At 44.2% G+C, this 24,148-nt stretch overlaps 2 protein-coding genes and 2 pseudogenes across 2 annotated transcripts; 3 read left to right on the top strand and 1 right to left on the bottom strand.

Moving 5' to 3' along the window:
- Window positions 1–6,321: 6,321 nt before the first annotated feature.
- Window positions 6,322–6,969, top strand: LOC147990255 (uncharacterized; annotated as a pseudogene).
- Window positions 6,970–8,935: 1,966 nt separating this feature from the next.
- On the top strand, window positions 8,936–9,895 carry LOC147990256 (uncharacterized). The gene is made up of 3 exons (XM_087537716.1): window positions 8,936–8,992; window positions 9,088–9,234; window positions 9,368–9,895. The coding sequence occupies exons 1-3, from the start codon at window positions 8,936–8,938 to the stop codon at window positions 9,893–9,895; spliced, it is 732 nt and encodes a 243-aa protein (XP_087393842.1).
- A 2,219-nt stretch (window positions 9,896–12,114) lies between these two features.
- On the bottom strand, window positions 12,115–14,767 carry LOC147990257 (uncharacterized; annotated as a pseudogene).
- A 2,354-nt stretch (window positions 14,768–17,121) lies between these two features.
- On the top strand, window positions 17,122–24,047 carry LOC125549855 (villin-1). The gene is made up of 20 exons (XM_048712990.2): window positions 17,122–17,358; window positions 17,813–17,912; window positions 18,014–18,082; window positions 18,202–18,438; window positions 18,529–18,706; window positions 18,791–18,926; window positions 19,011–19,173; window positions 19,443–19,593; window positions 19,683–19,768; window positions 19,837–19,992; window positions 20,200–20,268; window positions 20,381–20,449; window positions 20,546–20,683; window positions 20,818–20,946; window positions 21,049–21,196; window positions 21,283–21,293; window positions 21,406–21,546; window positions 21,621–21,758; window positions 21,891–21,953; window positions 22,614–24,047. The coding sequence occupies exons 1-20, from the start codon at window positions 17,306–17,308 to the stop codon at window positions 22,962–22,964; spliced, it is 2,586 nt and encodes an 861-aa protein (XP_048568947.1). The 5' UTR covers window positions 17,122–17,305; the 3' UTR covers window positions 22,965–24,047.
- Window positions 24,048–24,148: the final 101 nt, after the last annotated feature.

Raw genomic sequence — 24,148 nt, forward strand, 5'->3', positions numbered from 1 at the left:
GGAAACGGCACATGTAAATCACGGGCTGTTAACGGGTATAAAGAAAATTACTGTTCATTATGGGCTAGACTCATCGTGGGCCTGTAATGGGCCGAAAGATACGAAGGCCTCATATGGGCCGAAAGACGTCGTGGGCCATACATGGGCCGAAAGTTAAATGGACTGGTATTATATTCGACGGCCCACATGACGTTGTTGGGCCGATTTCCTTTAGGGCCTAACGGGCCGTGAGTTAACGGGCCGTAAAATGGGCTATTTGCGAAGAGACCGTTAACAGGCTTTTCATGGGCCAGCCCATTAACTTTTGACCAAGTCAAACGGGCCGGCTTTGTAAGCTAAATGGGCCACTGTTGGGCCGTGCCACGTGTTGACATATCATAGGCGCCTATCTGACCCACTGACGAGCTGACACGTGTTTCGTCCGGCCAATAATAATTTTACATGTGGAAATTTCCCATTGGTCGGGGCTGTTAACGGGTTATTGGATCCAAAACCCGACCCGATAGCTTAACGGTGTTCCGTTACGGTGGATGCTACGTGTCGGTCACCCTTGACAAAAGCACTTCTGTGATGCGCGATTTATCATCATGGAAGTGGACACTTCCGTGATGATAATTTTGGTAATGTCATGGAACACTTCTACGACGACACAGGTATGACTATCTTGATTCTGTCACAAATTTGTCATGGATGTACATGCATGAAAAAAAAGCGACCTACTGTGACAAACACGTATCATCACGGAAGTGTATTTTTTTGTAGTGAAAACTGCATATAAAAATCCTATGGGTATGTCTCCGTATAAAATGGTTTATGGAAAATCATGTCACTTACCTCTCGAACTAGAACATAAGGCCTATTGGGCTATTAAAGAGCTCAACTATGATTTTAAACTTGCCGGTGAGAAGAGGTTATTTGATATTAGCTCACTTGATGAATGGAGAACCCAAGCTTATGAAAATGCCAAGTTGTTTAAAGAAAAAGTTAAAAGATGGCATGAAAAAAGGATACAAAAGCATGAGTTTAATGTGGGTGATTATGTATTGCTATACAACTCTCGTTTAAGATTTTTTGCAGGAAAACTTCTCTCTAAATGGGAAGGCCCCTATGTTATCGAAGAGGTCTATTGTTTCGGTGCCATAAAGATCAACAACTTCGAGGGCACAAATCCGAAAGTGGTAAACGGTCAAAGAATCAAACATTATATCTCAGGTAATCCCATAAATGTTGAAACCAATATTATTGAAACCGTAACCCCGGAGGAATACATAAGGGACACTTTCCGGAATGTTTCAGACTCCGAAAAGGAATAGGTATGTGGTACGGTAAATAAACTGACTCCAAAACAATTTTTAAGGCAATATTTCTCCGTTTTGGAATATTTAGAAAAATAGAAAAATAAGTAGCAGTCCGTGAAGGACACGAGGGCCCCACGAGGGTGGTGGGCACGCCCTACCCCCCTGGGCGCGCCCCCTACCTCGTGAGCACCTCGTGTGCCTTCCGGACTCCGTTTTCTTTCACGATGCGTATTTTGGTCGGTAAAAATTCATTATATAACCTCCCAAAGGTTTTGACTCCCGTATCACGCAAATCTCCTCTGTTCTTGTTTCAAGCTATTTCTATCAGGGTTTTCTAGGCTAGGCATCATGTCGTCTCCCTCCTCCAACAATGGTGACAATGATGCTTGGCTAATGAAGATAGATCTTAAGAGGGAAGAACCCACGAGGGTCAACAAGGATGAAAGGATCAAGAAGGCCACGGAGGATCAAGCTCCGGCAGCAAAAGACATCCTTCAACTTGATCATAACCTTCTTACCCCAACTGAGATCGAAGCTTTCAAGATGATTGAGTTAGCTCGTATACAAAACAAGTATCTCACACAAGAAAATATTTTGTTGAAGGATCATATTGTCGCACTCAAGGGCATTATTCGCAAGCTGGAGGACCTCTTACGCTCGATGTGCGATTATCCATCACCTCCACCTTCTTCACCGACAAAGGAGATATAATCACATGGGTATGGGCACTCCCCTTAGCAACTACCAAGCTTGGGGGAGGTGGCCCGGTATCGTATCACAATCGCAACTCCTATCTTTACCGTTTTTCTTAGTTCGATCCTATTAGTAGTATCTTGATCTAGTAGAATAAAGTTTATGGCATGATCTAGTTTTGAGTTTTGCTTTATGATCTCTCTATGTAATCGAGTCCGTGGGCTATATATAATAAAGACTAGTGTTGAGTCAAGGGCTTGATTATTTTGCCATGATCTTGGGTGAATAAAACAAAAGAGAAAAAGAATAAAAAGAAACAAAGAGTTCATATTGATCTTATTGAGAGTAATGACTTCACATAGAAAGAGTACGATGATTAAAAGTTGTTGGGAGTTGGCAGACATAGCTTTGGTCATTGTTGCAATTAATAGGAAGTAATAAGGAAAGAGAGGTTTTCACATATACATATATTATCATTGACATCCTTTATGATTGGGAGCACTCATTAAAATATGACATGCTAAAAGAGTTGATGTTGGACAAGGAATACAACGTAATGAGTTATACCTTTCTTATATCTGAGATAAAGTATGTTGTCATGGATCCTCTAACTTGTTGAGCTTGCCTTTCCCCCTCATGCTAGCCAAATTCTCAGCACCAAGTAGAAATGCTACTTGTGCCTCCAAATACCCTTAAACCAGTTTTGCCATGAGAGTCCACCATATCTACCTATGGATTGAGTAAGATCCTTCAAGTAAGTTGTCATCGATGCAAAGCAATAAAAATTTCTCTAAATATGTATGATTGATTGGTTTTGGAGAAATAAGCTTTATACGATCTTGTGATGTGGAAGTAATAAAAGCGACGGACTGCATAATAAAGGTTCATATCACAAGGGGCAATATAAAGTGACGTTCTTTTGCATTGAGATTTTATGCATCCAACCATAAAAGCGCATGGCAACCTCTGCTTCCCTCTGCGAAGGGCCTATCATTTATTATTATCTTCTACCTTATGCAAGAGTCATGGTGATATTCACCTTTTCTTTTTCTTTTTATCCTTTGGCAAGCTCAGCATGTTGGAAAGAACATGATATATATATATATCTAATTGGATGTAGGGGAGCATGAACCATTATTGTTGACATTACCCTTGAGGTAAAAGGTTGTGGGGCAAAACTATAAGCCCCTATCTTTCTCTGTGTCCGATTAAAACTCCGTAACCACAAGTATTGCGTGAGTGTTAGCAATTATGGAGGACTAAATGATAGTTGAGTATGTGGACTTGCTTTTTTAGCTCTGACATAGACTCTTTCCGATGTTATGATAAATTGCAATTGCTTCAATGACTGAGATTATAGTTTGTCAGAGCCCAATAAGGTTTATGATTTATACTTTTGCATTGTGAATAGATCATCACTTGAACATAAGTAATCATATGACAAAATCTATATATGTTGCTGTTATGAGAATAATCATGATGCCTTCATGTCCATATTTTATTTTTATCGACGCCTCTACCTCTAAACATGAGGACATATTTATTGTTATCGGCTTTTCGCTTGAGGACAAGCGAGGTCTAAGCTTGGGGGAGTTGATACGTCCATTTTTCATCATGCTTTTATATCGATATTTATCGCATTATGGACTGTTATTTCACTTTATGTCACAATACTTGTGGCTATTCTCTCTTATTTTACAAGGTTTACATAAGGAGGGAGAATGCCGGCAGCTGGAATTCTGGGCTGGAAAAGGAGCAAATATTAGAGACCTATTTTGCGCAACTCCAAAAGTCCTAAAACTCCATGGAACATCTTAAAACAAATAAAGAAAAATCCTCGCCAAAGATGAAGGCCAGGGGGCCCACACCCTGCTCACGAGGGTGGGGGGCGCGCCCCCCTACCTCGTGGGCCCCTGGTGGCTCTCCGACGTCCATCTTCTCCTATATGAAGTCTTTCGATGAGAAAAAAAGGAGGAGGAACTTTTCGGGACGAGACTCCGCCGCCACGAGGCGGAACCTTGGCGGATCCAATCTAGAGCTCCGGCAGAGCTGTTCTGCCGGGGATACTTCCCTCCGGGAGGGGGAAATCATCACCATCGTCATCACCAACGCTCCTCTCATCGGGAGAGGGCAATCTTCATCAACATCTTCACCAGCACCATCTCATCTCCAAACCCTATTTCATCTCTTGTATCCAATTCTTGTCTCAAAGTCCGGGATTGGTGCTAGTAGGTTGCTAGTAGTGTTGATTACTCCTTGTAGTTGATGCTAGTTTGTTTATTTGGTGGAAGATCATATGTTCAGATCCTATATGCATATTATTACCCCTCTGATTATGAACATGAATATGCTTTGTGAGTAATTACGTTTGTTCCCGAGGACAAGGGAGAAGTCTTGCTATCGATTGTCATGTGAATTTGGTATTCATTTGATATTTTGATAAGATGTATGTTGTCTAGCCTCTAGTGGTGTTATGTGAACGTCGACTACATAACACTTCACCATTATTTGGGCCTAGAGGAAGGCATTGGGAAGTAATAAGTAGATGATGGGTTGCTAGAGTGACAGAAGCTTAAACCCTAGTTTATGCTTTGCTTCGTAAGGGGATGATTTGGATCCACATGTTTCATGCTATGGTTAGGTTTACCTTAATACTTTTGTTGTAGTTGCGGATGCTTGCAATAGAAGTTAATCATAAGTGGGATGCTTGTTCAAGTAAGAACAGCACCCAAGCACGGGTCCACCCACATATCAAATTATCAAAGTATCCAACACGAATCATATGAACGTGATGAAAACTAGCTTGACGATATTCCCATGTGTCCTCGGGAGCGCTTTTCCTATTATAAGAGTTGTTCCGGCTTGTCCTTTGCTACAAAAGGATTGGGCCACCTTGCTACACTTTATTTACTTTTGTTACTTGTTGCTCGTTACAATCTATCTTATCACAACACTATCTGTTACCACTTATTTCAGTACTTGCAGAGAATACCTTGCTGAAAACCGCTTATCATTTCCTTCTGCTCCTCGTTGGGTTCGACACTCTTACTTATCGAAAGGACTACGATAGATCCCCAATACTTGTGGGTCATCAACCCATAAATCGGCAGTTTCTCCAGGGCCAGGCCCGGGCGGTGCACGTGGGTGGCAGCGGCTGCACGCGCGCGGCCACGCTCGAGAAGCCGCATTGCTTCCCAAAGCGCCGGCAGTTATTAGCCTCACCGCCCCTCACCGCTCCCTCTTCCCACTCTTCCCCACTCTCCCAACTCTCACCGGCGGAGGCAGATCAGAGCAGAGGAAGAACACCACCGGCCTCCATCACCCGCGGCGGCGGATCGGAGCAGAAGAAGAAGACCACCGGACTCCATCAATGGCGGTAAGCACTTCTATCTCTTCGACATGCACCCTAGATTTGATCCACGATGATAGATTCGATCGACGGCGGAGGGGAATGGGGAATATGTAGATAAGCATAGGGGTAGTTCATACTAGTTCATACGAGTTCATACATGCAAGATCGGAATGCAGAAGGGGGATTGGGGGATTGGGGGATAGGGGGTGGACAACGGACACCGGCTGACCGCGGCAGCCGTCACCGGTGTGCGGAGCGGCTGGTCGAGCCGCTGGCCTTCATCTTCTTCTTCATCGCCATGCGGGCCGGCGGGTCGTCGTCGTCGTCCTCAGTGGAGTCGAGGTCGATCTGCGAGGAATGACGGCCTGGCTCCAGTGCCCTTGCTGGCATCTGCACTGCTTCTTCTTCCTCCTCCTTAGACTCCCCACCGATGACCGTCGCCGGCGCGATAGCCGTCTCCCAGTACACTGCGACACGGCGGTCATTAGGAGCCCAGTAGGTCTTGTACTTGCACCACTTCTTCCTCTGTTTAGGGTCAACGGAGACGGCCTGATTCATGGCCCAGCGAATGATGTCAATTGCCATCGCGCCCTTCGTTGGGTCAGGAATCAGCGTCTTCAGCTCTTCTTTACTGGCCTCCATGAGCACTGCATTTGATTTGTTCTGCATCTCAGGCATGGAGCCGAAGTTCGAGCACACCTCCATGGTGTTCTTGAACTTGGTCCGGTCACTAGCCGTCCACCCGAGGAAGAAGGCCCTCCAACTAATACCCCAAGGGAAGGGGTTGGCGTTGGAGCTGGAGCTAGAGCTCATGTCGACGGGGAGGAGGAAGGTTGACAGTGAGAGAAGAGAGGGGGTGGGTAAGTAGTGGTGGGCAGGGTGAGTAAATATAGGGGGGATGGAGAGGAGGAAAAGAGTGACAGTCATGCCGTTTTAACTACATGCTCTTCAATTAGCCATGAACTATGTGCTGTGCTTGACTCCATGAATTGTGTGCAGATTGAGGAGAGCAATGAGATGGGCACGGAGGTGCTCCCCGCCGTTGACAACAAGGGCAAGCCGCTCCTTCACCCAATGCCCGAAGAGGTTGTGCTGCCGCCCATCGCCAAGGAAGACCCGAAGACGCCTGAGGGTGGCGACGACGAGGGCATGGAGGAGCCCCCCAGCAACAAGCGCCGCAACTACGGCCACTACCATCAGGAGGATGGCCCAACTCACTTCTGCAAGGTCATCCTTGCACCAAAGCTTGAGTGCATTCCCATGCCCCTGGACTTCACCAAGCACTTCGTCGTGGTGCCGACGGAGTTCAAGCTCAGGAACAACACCGGCTACTCCTGGAAGGTGACGGTCAAGCTGATGAACGACGAGGTGACCCTGGATCAGGGTTGGGCCACCTACGCGGCCGTTCATCAGATCAAGATCAGCTACATGGTGACGTACAAGCTCCTCACTCCCGATACCCTCAAGGTCATCATCTTCAACGATGATGGCATTGAGGTCGTCAACACGTGCGGGAAGCATGGCGAAGCCTTCGCCGTCAAGGAGTAGGGTCCGGGCCACCTCTTTCCAGCGTACTATGGAGTCTGCTTTGAACATGTCTATGATTTATGCGTTGAACTGTTATGAAGTGTGATACTGCTTATATCTGAATGAGAAAAATTCACTGTAGGTCACAAAAGTTGAGCCGGCTGACACTTAAGTACCACTACTTCAAAATACCCGAACTACAATCCATATACTTGCGCAGAGGGTTCACTTTGGTCCGTATATACGAATTGAGCTACGTATTCGCTGACTTGGCCGAGTCAGCCGTTGCCAGCTAAGCTTTGACAGCCACATGTGCAGCACCTGGACGGGGGGGGTTAATATTAGTATTTCGGGGTTTTTTGCAAATGCGCCAACACCTGGTCGGACCGCACCCGGTCGCTCCCTACCGCACCCGCACCTGGTCGGAATGCTCCTGCACCTGGTCGCTCCCTTATCCCCTCTCGCTCTCCGCTTCCTCTCCTCTGAACCCTAGCCAACTCTCGTCTGCACCGCCACAGCCATGGTCGACGTCGCCGCCCTCCGCCGCCGCAGCCATTGCCGACGCCCTCCTCCGCCTCCTCTGTCTCCTCCTTCATGTCGTCTTCCAGCTCCATCTGCCCAGCACTACGTGGCCGCTCCGTTGCTGTACCACTGATCGGGTGCCCGGATTGCGACCAGCAGGTGAGGTTCTACCGGTCTAGCACGGATGAGCACGATGGATGGATCTTCTACAAGTGTGTCAACCACCATGTAAGTGCAAGTTCAGTAGATTCATGCCGTGTCAACTCACTGTAGTAATGAAGTAGAGCACTGACTAAATTGGTTTTAGGTTGCAAAGTCAGTTGTTTAACTAATGTAGTAGTTTAGAGCAATACAATAGTTGGTTAACTAGGTTGCCATTGATTCATTCAATCTGTAATTTTGTGGAGTTGGTTAACATGGTTAACTAATTTTGCCACTGATTAATCACGTCACTTGTGATTTCTGGCGCTGGGAGCTTGAATATGTGCAACATCTGGTTGAAACAAGGCGTCTGGTTGGTGATGCTGCTGTAGATGCAATTGGTGCAGCTGAGGACAGGAGGGAAGAGCTTGAGAGGCAGAGGACTGAAACAATGGCAGGTAGAGGCATAGCTGGAAGGGTCATGGCTGGGAGAGGCAATGTTGGAAGAGATAATTATGGCAGCTCCAGTGAGAATAAGTATGCTACCAAGAAGCAAACTATTATGCTTTTAGGATTAGGCAGAGAGATTTTGATGCTGCTAAAGTTGATGATTGGTTTTGTTATAGTGCTTTGTGTGATGTGTTTCACCTTAATTATGAAGAAGTGAAGTGAAGTGAAGTGAAGTGTGTAAACTGAGCATACTAAAATGGTTTCTTTTGTTTGCTCAGTATGAAGTCTTAGTTGTAATGCTTGTTGTAATGGATAATATGTCAGTAATGTGAAGCCTGCTTGACTTACTTGCTTTGAAATGCTTGACCTAATTGCTTTGAAAAAACTGACAGATGTATTTCATGCCAGAAGTGTAGTTAAACTAATTCTGATAGAAAGTTACCTAATTCAAATTCTGTCAAATTTAATTTAGTTTGCAGTTCACTGAATTTTTATAGTTAACTAAATTTAGTTTGCAGTTCACTGAATTTTTATAGTTAACTGAATTTAGTTTGCAAAGTTAACTGCGTTTTTATAGTTAACTGAATTAAGTTTGCAAAGTTAACTGGATTGTACTTAACCTCATTGCTTTCAAATTACTGACAGAAATTCCTGTCACAACTGAACTAACTTTGCAAACTAATTTCTGTACTAAATGAACTAAGTTATTCCAGGCCCCCTTTCTCAGCACAACTGAACTCAAAAGCAAGCATGTACTTGCACCTGCTGCAAACACCCACCCAGCAACTTGCACTCTACATGTAGCTTTGGTCCACCACCAGTCCACCACCACCACCAGATCCCCTTCTTCTTCCTCATCTTTCATCTTCAATTTTGTGCACCACCAGATCCCTTCTCTCCTCTGTCCAATAGCACCAACAGATCCCCTTCTCATCTTCAGCTAGCAGCAACCATGGTGTCCTGGGATGATCTTCCCAGTTCTTCTGAAGATGACTCTATGACCAGCAAGGTTAGTGTGCTCCTCAATCTCACACAAATCCAGTCTAGGGTTTCTCATCTAGGGTTTCTCTCTCAATTAATTCCAAATGTCTCTCTTTTGTTTAGCCACCTGCCACAATATACTGTGAGGAATGGAGTGGCTTGGCTACAGATCTACCTAGCTTTAGATGTGGGCATGGATCTTTGTGTGAGAAGCATGTGGCATTTGAATCTGTTGATACTGGCAGAAGGTTTCTAGCTTGTGCACAGAAGGTTAGTAATTTTTTTGCATTTGGCACTATTAATCATGAAGTGATTTGTAGTATGTTTTAAGTTCCATCATCATGCACAATACTAAAGACTGGCAGTTAACTGAATCTCTTTTTTGTATGTTCTAAATTGTTAGGAGGTACCTAAATGCAGATATGTTGAGTGGGTTGACCTTGAGTGGCCTGATGCTCTAAAGATGAGCCTAGCTAGTATATGGACCATGTATGAAGAGGAGAAAAAACAAAGGCTCAGACAGAATGTTGTGAGTGCTGAAGAAAACTTGAAGGTTCTTGAAGAGAAGAAGAAGATGGAGAATGAGTTGAGGCACTTCAAGCTTGATTTTGCTAAGATGGTGGCTGAGAAGGAGCAGGCAATGAGCCAACTAGGCAGCACACAACTTGCTCTAACTGATCTAAAGGAAGAACTTGAGAAGAAGAAGATGACAGACAAGTCAGTAACCAACATTCATCAGGTATTCAGGGTTAAAGCAGAGAAAGAGAGGGACCAAGTAGTGCAGGAGAGGGACCAAGTGATTCAAGAGAGGGATGACTTGAAGCATGAGAAAAGGAAGCTTGAGTACATGATTGGTGACCTATTCAAACACAAAGAGGCCACCAAGGAGAAGATAAGGAAGCTGAAGGGCATGCTGAATGAATTTGATTGAATATGTGTCATTGTAAAAAAAATCACTTTGTATCTTTCCTCCTGGATTTGTGTCAGTTGTACTTTTGTCAAATGGTAACTAAATTGGGTTAAGATAAGAAATTGAAGTGGGTTAAGATAAGAAATTGAAGTTGGTTCAGATAAGAAAATGAAGTCAACTGTCTCTGTCTTATATGACTGAATTTTCCTGAATTTATATGCCTGCAGTTGCTGTTTTATATGACTGAATTTGCCTGAATTTATATGTCTATAGTAGCTGTTTTATATGACTGAATTTGTATGCATGTACCAAATTTTTCTTAAAGAAAAAAATTACACAAAAAGAGTTTTGCCTAGGTCTCAAACCTAGGACCTGTGGTATTGAATGTTGGTGGCAATGCCAGTGTGGTAAGTAGTAGTGCTTTAATCAAGGGCAGGTACTAACCTAGCTATTTAGCAGTTGCTAGTGGCCCAATGGCTCACGCCTCTTCCGTTTCCTTGTCTGCTCTTTAAGCCCACCCACCCACCGCTCCACTCTCCACTCAGTCCACCGCGTCGCCTCGGTTACCCCGCACCAAACCCCCACGCAGCCGTCAAGAAAACCCTCGCCGCCGACCACCACACCGCCGCCGCAGACATGGAGAACTGCCCCGCCTGGAAGAGGGTCATCGATGACCATGCAGGCGACGACAAGGCCATGCGCACGGACCTGACAGAGATCGGGAAGTGGTTCCCCAGCTGTGCGATGCTGCGTCACCACGTGCGTGGCCTCTTGAAGGTCATGACCGACGACGAGCTGGACCGCGCCTGCCCCGACCACAATGGTATCCACTATGCACTCGTCCTCCGCTTCGCGATGCAGGAGACGCGCTCCGACGACCCGGGGCAGCGAGCCCGGTGGTGGATGTACCGGTCCGCCACTGCGCCGCGGCAGCCGGATCCGTTGCGCGTCCACCACAACGTCGAACTGGCCGTCCCCGCACCTGTCAACACTGCCTACTGGAACCACTACCAGCCCGACTACCTCGGGCGCGACGACGTCTCCGAGTACATCTCATCCGACTCAGAGTACGACTCCGGCTCCGAGGACGACTCTGGCTACGCCGCCGACTCGTCCTGGTCGACTGGCTGGGAGGAGCCGGAGGTGATTGTGCTCTCTGACGACGAGCCGGAGGTCAATGTGGCGGCACCCGTCATCCCCGAGCCGGAGGTCCAGATGGTGGCGCGGTCGTCAGGGAGGATGACAAGCACCGCCCCATTGACATCGAGCTGCTTCTCGATGTTCCTGACATCGTCAAGCAGGAGGTGGAGGTGGTCTTGGCCCTGCAAGCACAGGACGTCGCAGCGCAGCCAGAGAGGAAGAAGAAGAGGAAGGTGGCAGCTGACATGGAGGTTCGCCGCTCAGAGCGCCTCCAGAAGATGAAGAACTGAAGATGAAGAAGATGCAGTAGCAGGCATGAAGAAGATGAAGAAGATGTAGTTAGGTATGCTGAAATATCCAGATTTTCAGCATATAAGTTATAAAATAGCAGTATGTTAGGTGTGCTTGTATATTAAGCACATAAGTTATTTGTAATTTTTTTGTTTTAATTTTTTAATTTTTTTAATTTTATGCGGTTAATTATCTATACTCCAACAGTGAATAAAGCAATGAACTCCAACTGATTTTGATGCAGTTTTCAAATTAAATTAACTGAATAATGCCACTGAACTCCAACAGTTTTCATTTTGAATGGCAGTATGAAGCCACTGAATGAGTACAAGTGCAACTGCACTGAATCTTTACATTTCCAACAATTCAAAGAGTCTCATTGTAGTTTTTGCCAAAATATTACAAGTGCAAAAGCACTGAATCATCCCAACTCCAACAGTTTCAAAGAGTCTCATTGAAGTTTTTTGCCAAAAAACTACAAGTGCAAAAGCACTGAATCATCTAAACTCATCAAACATGTTCACTCTCTTCAGCTTCTTGGGCACATGTCCACTTGGTCCTGCCTGCTTCCTCTACTCAGCTCTTAATATCTTGGCCTCTTCTTGCTGTTTCTTCCTTGCTTCTTGATCTTCTTTTCTCCTCAGTGCTGCCATAGCTCTCTTTGCTTCTTGATCTTCTTTTCTCTTCAGTGTTGCCTCTGCTTTAGCTGCCATTGCTTCAAGGGCTCTGGCCTCCTTCTCTTCTTGCAATACAGCTTTTCTTGCTGCTGCAGCTTCCTGCCTTGCTACAGATTCCAGAGCTTTCTTCTCTTATGCTGCTCTTCTTTTTCTTCTGTGTGAAGACTCTGCTTTCCTTCTTGCAATTTCTTGTCTTTTTGCTTCTGCCTCCTCTGCTTTCTTCTCTGCCATCTCATTCATGGCCTCAAGTGCTGCATCTCTCCTGGCTGCCATCTGTCTTTCTTTGTCTCTCTTCATCTTCAGCAACTTCATGGTCAGGTTGCCTTCATTTGTAGCTGTTGTTGTCTGTGCTGCAGTGTGAGAACTGGCTGCATTTGAGATGAATGAAGAATCTGGCAAAATGGTTTCAGTTTCTTCTCTAGGAACAGGTCTGGATTGTTGCATCCTATGAAGCATTGTAAATCCAAAGTCCTGCACCTGTACAAAACAAACATCACATGATAACATCAGTACAACAAAAATGACTGGACAAAAGAGGTCAAAATTAAGGGACAAAAGTGAAGAATTTGCCTGAAAAACAACTGGTGTATCTGCTCCATCATCTTGTGTGACAATGACCTCATCATCTTGTGTGACAATGACCTTCTCATGTGTATCATGGCCATCAACATGGGCCTCCTCATGTGTAACTTGGCCATCAACATGGACCTCCTCCTGTGTAAGTTGACCATCCTCTTGTGTGACCTGAACCTCCTCATGTGTACCTTGGCCATCATCTTCTTGTGCCAAAACAATTTCATCATCTGACACAATATCAAGAATGGCCCTTGGAACCCTTCTTGTTGTTCTCTCTGCTAGATTTGGCAAAATGCCAGCCTTTCTTTGATTACATCCTTTGATATTGTGGCCTGTTTCATGGCAGTATGAACATGTTATTGTGATTCCATGCCTGCTCATCACCTTGGTTCCATCTTTCTTTTCAATCTCATAAGGCTGCTTTCTCCTACTCTTGTTTAAAGGCCTCCCTACTTTTTTTTCATAGACAGGTGGCTTGATCTCACAGCCATTCATCTTCTGCCACTCACTCCTATCTCTGCAAGGCTTGATAATGGGTAGCAGGAGTGCACCAAACTCTCAGGATCAATCCTCTCATGTCTGCAGCATGCAATTGCATGGTGACATGGAACTCCACTAAGATCCCACTTTTTGCATGTATAGCTCTCTTCCTTCATGTCAACAATGTATGTCATGTTCCTGTTGTCAACCTGAAAGATGCCATCACCAGCCCCTGAAACCATGCATGTAGCTGACAGCTCTATGTTCTTCTCAATTCTTTTCCTAATTTTTGGGCATATTGAGCCAGGCCAGGCCAGGCCTCTGCCTCTTTTCTTTTGTTGTAGAACTTGACCATGAGCTGTGTTTTGATCTTGTCAATCATTGATCTGAGATGCATCTCCCTAGCCTCAAGAATATATTTGTTGAAAACCTCACAGTTGTTGTTCAGAAGGATATCACACTTGACCAATTCTCTTTGGAAGCCCCTAACCCAAGTGTTGGGTGGTAGCTGCTCAAGCCACTTGTATGCTTCTAGGCTTATGACCTTCATTTCCTCCATGCTTGCAGCCCACAATTCAGGTGTTGTGCTCCTTGCACACTTCCATAACTGGTTTTTAAGAACATCTCCTTTGTGTGTTTGCTGAAAATTCTGCCATATATGCCTAACACAGTGTCTGTGCTCTGCATCAGGAAAGTGTTGCCTCACTCCCTTGATCAGGCCCTTTTGCTTGTCTGACATTATAGTCCATGGGTCCATGTTTACAATTCCCAAGTCACTCTTCAGATTTGACAGAAACAATTTCCATGTGTCAGTGTTCTCTACCTCAACAACTGCAAAAGCTATAGGGTAAATGCAGTCATTAGGATCCATGCCAACAGCACACAGCATAACACCTCCATACTTTGTCTTCAGGTGGCATCCATCCAAACAAATGACAAGCCTACAAGCTTGCATGAAACCCCTTTTGCAGGCATCCAGAGAGAAATAACAACTTGCAAATATGCCATTACTGACACCCACATAGAAAGAACTCCCTGGGTTTGATCTTCTGAATTCTTGTGCATAATCCCACATGTCGTTGTACTGATCCAACTCATCTCCTTCAATAACTTTCTTCACTAACCTCTTAGCCCTTCTAAGCTTGCTTCTTGTTGCTGTCATGTTCCAATCTTTCTGAACCACCCTTGCAAAAATTTTCATATTCATGTTTTCATCTGCTCTGAAAGAATCAAGATATTTTCCAGCCATAAAAGGAGCAGCGAATGACTTAACATACCATTTCTTTATGCATGTATGCCTTGGGTTGTATTTATTGATCATGAAGCAGTTGATTCTCCCATCAAATGATGCAAACAAGGTCCAAGGGCACCCATCTTCACAAATGGCATTCAGCCTTCTCCTATCATTTCTAGGGCATTTAATGTAAACTCTCTCCTGGCAGCTGTACTCTTTGATAGCTTTCCTCAGGAACTCAACAGATCCAAAGGTCTGGCCAACTTGAAACTGTGGTTTAGTCAGGTCTTCCTCTCTAAAACTTTTGAAATTCAGCTTCACCTTATCTTCATCAGAGGATGGCAGACAAATATCCACATCTTTAGTAGGATTATCAACTTCTTCTTGGACTGCTGGTCCTTTGCCCTTCTCACAATCAACATATTTGTCAAACAAGTCATCATCATCCTGCAGATCAATGTCTGAATCAACAAATTTGTGGAATGTAATCTTCATCTGAATCCTGCACTACTGAACAACCAACTGTGTCTGCTGCATCCATGTTCAAAAACCTAGATGATTTCCTTGCCCTAAACCCAAACTGAGATGAAAGGTAAGTAGTTCCAGGCTGGGGTGGACTTGGTATGAAATCATCTTCTTCCGACTCTGCCACACTTTCTGACTCTGCTTCATCTTGCTCATGCTCTTGATCATGCTCATGCTCTTGATCATGTTGAGGCAGCTCCTGTTCCACTTGAGGGAGCTCAGCCTGCTCCTGTTCCACTAGGGTGAGCTGAGCCTGCTCCTCTTGCTGCTGTTGTGTCTACTCTGCTTGCTGCTGGTGTGCATTCTCCTTCTTTGGGCTAATGCCACTGAACCTAACAATTGGAGGATCCTCATCATCAGAGTGGACTTGAACAACAGAAACATATGATCTCATGCTCTCATCATGATCAAGAAATATCTGTTGGAAGTGGTTGCCATTTAGAACACAATCCTTCATGTTTTCTGTCATAGTGTTGTCCCCTATCTTGATCTCTCTTAATCCATTCTTATACACTGTCAATCCAGGAACACACCAATAAGCCCTGATCCTGCCCTCAAACTCATATCCAATTTCCTCCACTAGACTGGCAACAACATTAGGTGTCCAATTATCTATGTCACAGTAATCATACCAAATGGAGTGACCTTTGTGTTAATCCCTATGCTTGCCAGCACACAGAAAGTACCCACCATGTATGACCTCAACAGGGAAGTGGTTGCTTAAGGGTCCTCCAAAACAATCAAGTTGAAAAAGTTCAGACATTTCAGACTACAGAGAGGTTCAGACATTTTAGACTACAGTTCAGACATTCGGACTTTTTTACTTTTTCAGAAAGAAAAACAGAGATTCATGGCTCCAATTAACAAATGTATGATCTTACAGGTCGAAAAGCAACCATCTTTGGTAAATCTGACACAATGTAATTGCAAATTACAACAATTTTTGCTCCAATTAACACTCTGACACTAAAAGCAAACTTTACTGCTTAAACCCTAGACCCCTGGACCAATGAAAAATTGGGGGGGAGAAAGAACCTTAACCACTCCAGATCTCTGCAAACATGGCCATCTACTGCAAACCCCCCATGACACAGCCCTAGTTTTGGCCTGCCACAAAGATCTTCAAGAAACTGCTAAAACCCTACCACCCCACACCCAATCCGTCAGAGAGTTGAACGAACGGCCAAACCCTAGCTCGTACGCGCAATTGATGCGGCCAGGAACTCTTTACGGGAGCTAAATTGCACAGATCGATCAACGGAGCTGCTGGCGACGGCGACGTACCATACAGGGACGGCGAGGCATCATCACGACGACGCGAAGGAGCAAGAGGCACGTCGCGCAGGCCCCTCCAGAACGACGCGGACGGCGGCGGCTCAGCGTCCGACGACGTGCTCATGGAGCCGTTGTCGACGCCGACGAGCAAACGCACTACCTCGGCAGCGACGACGAGCAGAGAGGGTGCAGGAGCAGAGAGGGTGCGGGAGCAGAGAGGGTGGGTGCGACCGGGTGCGGTCCGACCAGGTGCGGGGCGTTTAATGACCAGGTGTTAGCGCATTTGCAAAAAAAAACCCGAACTACTAGTATTAACCCCCCCTCCCCCGGACCAGGTGCTGCACATGTGGCGGTCAAAGCTTAGCTGGCAACGGCTGACTCGGCCAAGTCAGCGAATACGTAGCTCAATTCGTATATACGGACCAAAGTGAATCCTCTGCGCAAGTATATGGACTGTAGTTCGGGTATTTTGAAGTAGTGGTACTTAAATGTCAGCTTGCTCAAGTTTTGTGACCTATGCTGAATTTTTCTCTATCTGAATTATGCTAGTTAATACTCTGTTTATACTCTGTTGTGCTTATGATGTGTGATGCCGAAGTGTGGTGGTAACCTCATCAACTAGCCAAAGAGGTTACCACACACCAGGCGTTGCATACAACCAAACACCATATCTTGTGTTTATCCACTAACATGCAGACAACCAAACACCAGGCAGTGTGGTTCGTGCCATGCAGGCAACCAAACAACATGCATATGGTTCATCTGAGGCTGCATTTGCATAGACAAATTGAATGAAAAAGTATATGCAATTCGGGTACTGTAGCGCACGGCAACCAAACACACCCTAAGCGACACAATTGTGTCTACGAATACGTCTAGCCGTGGTCGCACACACTTGGGGGCGTTCGATTTGTTGATTGCAGAGATGCCCCTACAACACGGGGAGTGCGAGTCAGACAGCACGGTAAATTCGCACGTCACGCCCTTCAAGGCAAAGCAATGGACGCGCCCTCGATTTCTCTCGCCATTACCTTTCTCGGCTCTGGTGGAGCCCGCTGGAGGGGAAAGTGCGTAATTGTTTAGCCTCTGCAGCTCCACCAAACTTCACTACCAGCTGCTTGCTCACCTTTCCTTTTCTTCTTTTCTTCATCTTCTTCCTCCCCTGCTCTGCTCACTTGTTTGGTGGGGGCGAGCTCGCATTGCCTCCTCTTGCTGCAGTCCTTCCGAGGGGCCATGTCGACAACGAAGGGCGTCGACGACGAGTTCCTCGGCGTCGGCGACAAGCCGTACGTCCCCTCTCCTGCTCCCTAACCCCTCGCCCTCTTTGCTGTTCTTTTTCTTCTTTTTCAGTTGTTCTCTCGAACTAGATTCCGGGCAAAGCTTGGATCAGCATTTGAATATGCCTCCCTGATTCATTCACTTCCCCCCTCTCATCTAATTTTACCCTTTCGCTTCAGAAAATGCCACTGTTAATTTTTCTTTTTTACCGGGGAGCAGCAGCACTGCAATAACGCTGCTCTGTTACTACTTAAGATTTGTATAAGCAAAGATAATTGCTTGGAACTCTCTAATCAGGGAGGGAATGTGGAAATAAATTTCGTGGCTTCAAAAGTTTTGTGCGTCAAGCAATATTATTCTTCATTTTACCTCAGTGCTGTAAATGTTAGGCAGTATAAATCTAGCTTAGGCTGTACAAATTTTTTATTAAAATTTTAACTTTAAATCAATATAATATTCCAGAGGGCTGGATATCTGGTGTATTATGGGCACCAATGTAGTCCCAATTGCAAAATCCTTCCATGGCAAGTTCTACACTGGGAACTGCTATATCATACTCCATGTAAGTCCTTCTCCAGGGTAGGCTGTTTCAGCTGTAAAATCGTACATTTTATTAGCCTATTTACATCACTGAGTAATTTCAAATGTTGTACACTGTTTCAGACAGCTGAAGTCAAGAGCGGAACTCGAAGGCATAATGTGCATTACTGGATAGGGGAGGAGGCCAAAGAGGTGTGCGTGTTACGACCACATCAATTAATTGGGCCCTCTTGTCACTCTTTTCTTAAAAATGCCTTTTGCTTATGACTTACTTTGTGTCCTGCTGTCCATCCTGCATTGTGGTCACCTAGGAAGATTGTTTGATGGCCTCTGACAAGGCCGTTGAGTTGGATGCGGCGCTGGGCTCTCACGCGATCCAGTACAGGGAAACACAAGGCGAAGAATCCGACAAGTTCTTGTCATACTTCAAACCATGCATCATCCCTGTACAAGGTAGCTTCTCTTCGCACTGGAGAAGATCTGGGGATGAATGCGACGGGACCACGATGTTTCGGTGCGAAGGAGAGCATGTAGCTCGTCTAAGAGAAGTAAAAATTGCTAAACCAAAGAATTTTCAGCACATCTTAGTGAGTCAATGTAAGACTACTAACGACTGACAACTCTGATGATGTTTGTAGGTTCCATTTTCGCGGTCCTCTCTGGATCATAAGGCGGCATTTATAGTGGACACACCATCCAAGATTTTCCTTTTCAGCGGTTGTCATTCTTGCATACAAACAAGGGCTATGGCACTAGATGTCATAAAGCATCTGAGAGAAAACCGACACTGCGGCAGATGTGAGATCGGGATAATAGGTAGTGTTGAATGAAATTACATCTTCCATTAGCAAGGATAGAATATTCTTAGGTTTTTATTTTTGTTTGTTACTGATTGTATAGAGGATGGAAAGCTTGCTGGTGATTCAGATGCTGGTGAGTTTTGGAACCTCTTTGGAGGCTATGCGCCTATTCCTCGTGATGTACCAGACGCAGCCAATGGGGGACCGATGACTACCTCACCCAAGAAACTTTTTTGGTGACTTCCCCCGCTTAATTCAGACTCCATTTGTAACCTTGAGTTAGTATGTAAAACTATATTTGTAAACTTTCCTGTATGTAGGATTAACAAGAGAATCCTTGTTCCCATGGAGACACATGTTTTAGAAAGAGAAATGCTGAAGTCCGACAGAAGTTACATACTGGACTGTGGAGCTGAAATATTCTTGTGGATAGGGATGACAACACTAGTTTCAGAGAAGAAGACATCTGCTACCGCATTAGAGGTAAGCATAAGGATACCTGATTATTTTCCTTTTTGCTATCATTGCATATCTGCTAGTTATTTTGTAGGCTAACTTGGTAGGAAAGTTCCTACCAGAACCACAATTGTTTTCTTAATATGCTCATATGCAGATATTTGTTATCTGCAGAAAAAATATAGTTCAGATGAGTTACAACCATAGAAGAAACAGACGAGGGCTGCTAACATGTTTGATTAGTGCTATCTACTTAAGTCTTTCCATAAGCTTGAAACAAATTCTTATTTTTGTAGGAGTACGTACACTTACAAGACAGATCATCAATTGGCCGCACTGTTATAATGACTGAAGGTCATGAAATTGTCGATTTTAAGCTGCATTTTCAGCATTGGCCTAAGAATGTTGTGCAGAAGTTGTACGAGGCAGGGCGGGAGAAAGTGGCAGGTGTGAGGACCATAGTAATTTTCTGTAACTATTGGTTTCATTAAATCTGCGAATATCATGGCAAGGTCTAATGCAGAATTATGTTGCAGCAATTTTCAAGCATCAGGGATATGATGTTGCAGAAATTCCAGATGATAAACCTCGGCAGCTCATCAGTAGTAATGGTTGTCTGAAGGTAAAATTCATTGCCTAGATGTGATGCATACGTGAATCCGTCTTTTAACAAAATAGGATATACCACAGGTCTGGCTGGTGGACCGTGGTTGTGTAACACTCCTTTGCACCGAGGAGCTGGAGCAACTTTACAACGGAGATTGCTATATCATACAGTACAGCTACGCTGAAGATGGAAAAGATTATCATCTGTTCCTTGCTTGGTTTGGACAAGATAGTGTACAGGTTTACTCTTTGCTAGTCTTGTGTAAATCAAAGGCACTTTTTCATATTTTCCCTTGCTAAGGAACACTTCCACTAATCAGAAATTAAAGCCATTAACATGGTCAGCTGCAGCCATGCTACTGAGATAGTGTTTGGTTCTGTTTACGCATATAGCATGTTGTCAGTAGTTTGCATGTTACTTAAATTAGTTTGTGAATTTGGCTGCAGGAAGATAGAGTTGCCACAGTTTCATTGATGTCAAGCATGGCTGATTCAGTCAAAGGACGTGCAGTTGTGGTGAGCTAATTCACTCCTTAGTCCCACTCTAAATCCTGGCGTTGACAAAAAATAAAACCAGAGTCTTTGCCATGCTATTCAAGTATCACTCAATTGCGAAGTGCAATTTCAGGGGCAAGTGCTTGAGGGCAGAGAACCAGAGTTGTTTTTCCTAGTATTCAAGTCACTGATCATATTCAAGGTATACTTCTCATGTTGCGTGGTTCATGTACTTGGATGTTAATGAAGGGATGCATACTTGGATATGAATGCTGGAGTTTCTCATCTTCGTTTGCAGGGTGGCAGGAGTACTGCATATAAGAACTCTATTCTGCAGAAAAGCAATAGAACTGAACTGTACCAGAAAGATGGGGCCGCATTATTCCGGGTTCAAGGGCTGAGACCTGATTGCATACAAGCCATTCAGGTTCATCTGGTGAGTTAGGGCAAAACCAGAATACAAATGCATATCCAGAGTTGGCCTTTTATGCCAAATCACACTTAAATATCATTTAATCCTCTGTTGTTCTAAATCATCCTATGGTTACTGGATTACTTACTGAATTGCAGGCTGCAAGTTCGCTTAATTCGTCACACTGTTACATTTTGCAAGACGGCGCTTCTTTCTTTACATGGCTAGGAAGTCTTTCTTCACCCAGTGACCATGTTCTACTTGATAGAATGATGGATAAGTTGTGTGTAAGGATAACACTGCAAACAAACCCCTTTGTGTCTTATTACAATATTTCTATAGATTGTAATGTATTCACCTTATGGACTATATTTAGTGCTATTTTGCAGCCACTGAAGCAATCATTGTTAGTAAGAGAAGGTTCTGAACCTGACCGTTTCTGGACAACATTAGGAGGAAGATCAGAATACTCCAAAGAAAAGTGTGTCAAGGGTTGGCCAACAGATCCACATCTGTATACGTGTACTTTTCAACAATGTGCGTGCAATAGTGTTGTATATTTTTCCTTCCAATAGCCTCTGCGCATAAGATCAGTTCTGACCCTGCTATATGATTGTTTTCAGGTCTGTTCAAGGTTAGTGCTATGTTACAATGAACCACAGGAAATGAAGGATACATCCGACTCGTACCTTGTTGATTTCTGTTGAAAAGGTTGAATAGTTTCTTCTGGTATTCCATTCTTCCAGGCAAAGGAGGTATTCAGCTTCTCGCAGGATGATCTGGCAACTGAGGAGACGTTGATACTGGACTGCGGCGAACAAATCTTCGTCTGGGTTGGACTTCACTCAGGTGTCACGTCCAAGGAGCACGCCCTCGACTTCGGCAAGGTCCTAGTGTTTCCAACTTGTGATTGTGCGACAGGGAAATCACAAAACTCAGTGTGCTTCTCTATTACCTGCAGATGTTCCTTCAGGCAGGCATTGCTTGGGATGGGCCACGGTCGATCACTGACACAACCGTGTATGCTGTCGCGGAAGGCGATGAACCTGCATTTTTCACCAGCTTCTTCAACTGGGATAGCTCAAAACAAGCTGCAGCTGTAAGTGCTACTGAAGTGCACATCAATGCCGGCTTCATTTTTTAGTTGTTCACATATCTCATAAAATTAGGCTGCACACTGGATCAATTCAAGATCAATCTAATGACTAGTTTCTGTATTTGTTGCATGTAGATGCTGGGCAACTCATTTGAGAGGAAGCTGGCAATGCTGAAAGGGCTTTCACCAAAATTGGAGGTTATAGTTTATTACCTTATCTCACCAATTTTCTTCAAAACAACCTGTCTCAACAGTGAAAGTTTGCCTGAAGACTAATATTTTAACTATCAGCTGAAAACTAGTACTCCCTCCGTTTTTATTTACTCTGCATATTAGAGTTGACTGAAGCCAAACTTCATAAAGTTTGACCAAGTTTATAGAAAACAATATAGACATTTATCATAATAAATCTATACGATGTGAAAGTACATTTAATAATAAATGTAATGTTGTTGATTTGTTATTGTATATCTTAATATTTTTGTATATAAACTTGGTCAAAGTTTGTAAAACTTGACTTTGACCAAAGCTAATATGCGAACTAAATAAAAACGGAGGGAGTACCGTCTCCGTGCAAACCCCATGGAATCCACATTTATAAAATTTGGGGAAAATCTAAAAGAACCTGTTAAATGCCGGAATATAATTTAATCGCATTTCGAGGATATAAAAAATCTACGTGAATAGTGATCTAGTGCTAGTACTACTGTTTAGCGGTATTTATTTCATTGCTTGCCAATTCCATATCTTCCAAAAATGAAATCGTTATTCCTTTTAAAACTAAGGAAATTAGACATAGTTTCAGTTTGACGTTTGCCACCTGTTCCCAATCTTGAAATTCCCCCTCCTGTGTGACAGTCACCGGACAGGAGCTTGCGCAAGTCTTCGTCGCGAAGACAGGGGATGTTGTCAGAGCCGACGACGCCGGAGCAGCAGCAGCAGCAGCAGCAGCAGCCGGCCGCGAGGAGGACGTTCGGGTCTGCCTCTGCCGGGAGGACCGCTAGGGAGAGACTGCCGCCATCTTCATCGGCAGCGTCGGCGTCGCCGGCAACACCACCCTGGTCTCTCAAGAGCCGCGCGTCGTCGTCGCTGTCGACGCCAGCAACGGCGCGGCGGCTCTTCCCTTCCTCCTCGCTGCACGCGCCGGGGACAGCGGCCGCACATCTCCCCTCCCCTACGGCCATAGGGAGTCCTGGTCGACGACGGTGAGCAGAGCTCCCTGGTGCACACCGGAGGAGGATAGGTGAAACCTGTACCTGTACTGTAACATACGCCCGATATTGAGAGAAGTGCATATTACAGCCCCCAACTCTAGCCCTAATCTAATATACATCCCCCAACTTCAATACCATTTAATATACATCTCTCAACTCTCAAAACTGGTCATAATTCAACCATCCTCTCCCTGTTGACCGGTTTTGACCCAGTTTGATCGGTTTTAACTGAGTGAACAGTAAAAATGAAATTTTAAAAACAATAAATACTTTTTTTGGAAAAAAGTCAAAAAAGTTCCAAGTTTTTTTCACCGTGTGAACAGTAAATTTTAAAAATAATCATCTTTTCATGCTTCAGCATGTTTGGACACCTAAGTAAATTCGAGATGTCCGTAAATTCAATTTATTTTTTCAAAATTTCAGCTTGGTGAACAGTAAAATTGATTTTTTTTGTAAAAAACCCTTTTTTTTGCATGGATGATGTTTGAGCGCGTGGTGATTTTTTTGGATTTTTTCCCGAATTACTGTTCACCATGCTGAAAATTTTGAATTTTTTTCGAATTTATGGACATCTCAAATTTACTCACGTGTCCAAACATGCTGAAAAAGTGATTTTTTTTTTAATTTACTGTTCACGCGGTGAAAAAACTTGAAACTTTTTTGAATTTTTTCAAAAAAAGTATTTTTGTTTTTTAAGTTTATATTTTTTACTGTTCACTCAGTCAAAACCGGTTAAACTGGGTCAAAACCGGTCAACAGGAAGGGGAGGGTTGAATTCTAGCGGTTTTGAGAGTTGGGGGGTGTATTTTAGACGGTATTGGAGTTGAGGGGTGTATATTAGACTAGGGCTAGAGTTGGGGGGTGTAATATGCACTTCTCTCCCCGATATTTGCTTGCCCATCAGAGAACGTGATTTCGCCTCGTCCTAGGCTAATCAGAACGAAAATGTCATAAAAACTAGTACTCCATCCGTTCGTTTTTATAAGATGTTTTGGACAGCCAGATTTGAACTATTTTGGGCATTGTTAGAATTTTCTAAAACGTCTTATAAAAGTGAATAAAGTATCATATATGCCAACTAAGTATTTTTGATGAGATGGCACACATTTAAATATCATTGTATGATACCGTATGAAGTAAGATGCATAGTAATAAATTGAGTAACTATGTATCAAGATA

Source organism: Triticum urartu, chromosome 1A, assembly GCF_056163025.1.
Source record: "Triticum urartu cultivar PI428250 chromosome 1A, HENAU_Tu73, whole genome shotgun sequence".
In the NCBI taxonomy this organism is placed as follows: Eukaryota; Viridiplantae; Streptophyta; class Magnoliopsida; order Poales; family Poaceae; genus Triticum; species Triticum urartu.